Source organism: Verticillium dahliae, genomic scaffold, assembly GCF_000150675.1.
Source record: "Verticillium dahliae VdLs.17 supercont1.1 genomic scaffold, whole genome shotgun sequence".
In the NCBI taxonomy this organism is placed as follows: Eukaryota; Fungi; Ascomycota; class Sordariomycetes; order Glomerellales; family Plectosphaerellaceae; genus Verticillium; species Verticillium dahliae.
The window spans coordinates 2,200,221-2,202,412 of NW_009276921.1; the positions used below are offsets into that span (position 1 = coordinate 2,200,221).

Genomic DNA, 2,192 nt, shown 5'->3' on the forward strand with positions numbered 1-2,192 from the left:
TCGCTCAGAGATCATTGTCCATGACCTTCGCCCTCGGAATCAAGTCACCTTACGGGCGCAGCACGACGTTCCGTGACGATCAGGCACGTGGCAAAGATCTTCCCAGGCGTCCGCCGCGGGCCCGTTTCAGAGACGAAAAACTTAGCCACTCGGTCCTCTGGTAGAGGTCCTCTGGGCCGTGATGAAGTACGCAGCTAGCTGGCGGAGCCGTTGGCGGGCAAGCCGACGGCCGCGTTCTCGGGGCCGGGGGAGCCGGCGCCGGCGCGGATGGGCAGGAGGCCGCCGGTGGTGTGGGCGTCGTGGGGCGCGGGGCGGTGGTCGAGGTGGAGGACGGTGGTGAGGCGGATGCGCGGGGTGTAGACGGGGAGGAAGAAGAAGGTGAAGGCCTGGGTGATCTGGAGGTAGAGGAGGTTCTGCTTCTGGTCGTGGACGGCGGAGCTGATGTCCACGTCGATGCGGGGCGAGAGGATGCGGTACCAGCGGTAGATGAAGAGGATGACGAGGCGCGAGTTGACGGGCGTGTCGGGGAGGAAGGGCAGGGCGTAGGTGGGGATGGAGGGGACGCGGCAGAAGGGGTGGGCGAAGGTCGCGTCGGGGGTGAAGTAGGTCTCGAGAGTCTGCTGCTGCTCGGCCGGTGTGCCCTGGGTCAGGGACTTGATGATGGGGCGGATCTCCTTGACTGATGGGGAGGGGGCGTGGTGGTTAGTGATGATGGGTGCAGGCGACGGGGGGAGGCGCGGGAGATCTGCGCAAGGGTCGACGGTGGGAGCGTACCTGGGTGGTCCATTGCTGCGATGGAGAGGAGTGGTTGGGACGGTGTGGCAGTCGGTGTTGCTCAGGTTGATGAAGGCAGTGCGTCTCGGGTTGAAGGGCGTGGAAGGATGTGAAAGGATGAGAATCGAGGGCGTCACATGTCAGGTATACTCATTCGAAGCCAAGATGGTGCTCGCCAAGGTGCAATTGACGTCGATGAGACAGCGCAAGTACCTCTACCTCACTTGGTACACGCGGTAGGTGGTAGAGCTTATGGAGAGCTTATGGAGAGGGGGAGAGAGCTCCCCACTGTGAAGGCACAGAAGGCAGGTGTGAGGTGGAAGTGATGTCATTCCAGGCGCCATGTTGGGACCTTGGGGCACTCGTCATTGCATGTGAAAAGCTGTCTAGTGGGCCGTCAACGACAATTCTTCTTGGTGCCTTGTATTGCCTGTCCATCATATCTTCTGCCCTCCCAACTCATATCTCCTGTCGACGGCCTCGTGTGCAAGACAGTCGTGGCTCTGCCCGGTGGACGGGAAGCTCAGGGCTGGCGTGACATGTGCGTGTGCCTCTGGGTGGGCTGCGCTGCTGATGTGACTGACAACAGCAGTAAGATCCGACCATGAGCAACATGGCACAGATCTGTAGTCAATTGGAAACGGGACAGCCGAGTGAGTCTCAACGTGCAGTGGGATGGTCATCACCAGCATTGACATGCAGGCTGGATGGAGTTGAGGCTCAATTGACTGAGAAGCAGCTTGCACTCTTCGCTGGGGGCCATTGCCATTTTGAGACCAAACCGAGTGGATCCCGCGGTTGCTGTGGCGGGCGCTTATTACTTGCAGGTGCAGGAAAGGAAAGACTGGGACGGAAAGACCATCCAGAGTGTACATGTGTACTTGCCCATGTTGCAAGGTGCAAGGGCCCGTGCACCGATCCTTCCCAGCCCCTCGATTGTCCCCTCGTTCCCGCCCAAGTGCCCGCCCAAGCCACCCAAGCCGCCTACTGTGGGTATGTACGTACTCGCTGAACAGCGACGCCCTGCCAACCATGACTTTGTTTGCTTCAAGCCCCCCCCCCCCCCCCCCCCCGCACTTCGTCAAGGGCGGTTCATAAAACAAAAAAGACAGAGGATCCATATCCTGGTCCCCGTGAGGAAGTGATTGGCCCCTGTGCTATTCACCACATACGAACAGGGGGTGGAAACCCCGTCTAAATAACAACTGCTCATATTTGGAGGCTGATATCTGCTGTGTCACATCGATACCTTAACTTGTCCTGTAGGGACATAGCTGCGAGGGATCCCGTCAAAACCCACCCCGTGGCAATTCATGATGTATACACACCATGAAGTTGCGCTGTTAAGGATTCTTGCTAGGACAAATGTGTTCTCTGTGTCCTGGGAACAACTGATAGCGTGAGTCATCTGACCTAAA

The 2,192-nt window shown here is 58.9% G+C and overlaps 1 protein-coding gene across 1 annotated transcript; it reads right to left on the bottom strand.

Moving 5' to 3' along the window:
* Positions 1 to 194: 194 nt before the first annotated feature.
* On the bottom strand, positions 195 to 787 carry VDAG_00660 (uncharacterized protein; the record flags this gene model as incomplete). The annotated part of the gene is made up of 2 exons (XM_009652037.1): positions 195 to 679; positions 775 to 787. The coding sequence occupies 2 exons, from the start codon at positions 785 to 787 to the stop codon at positions 195 to 197; spliced, it is 498 nt and encodes a 165-aa protein (XP_009650332.1).
* Positions 788 to 2,192: the final 1,405 nt, after the last annotated feature.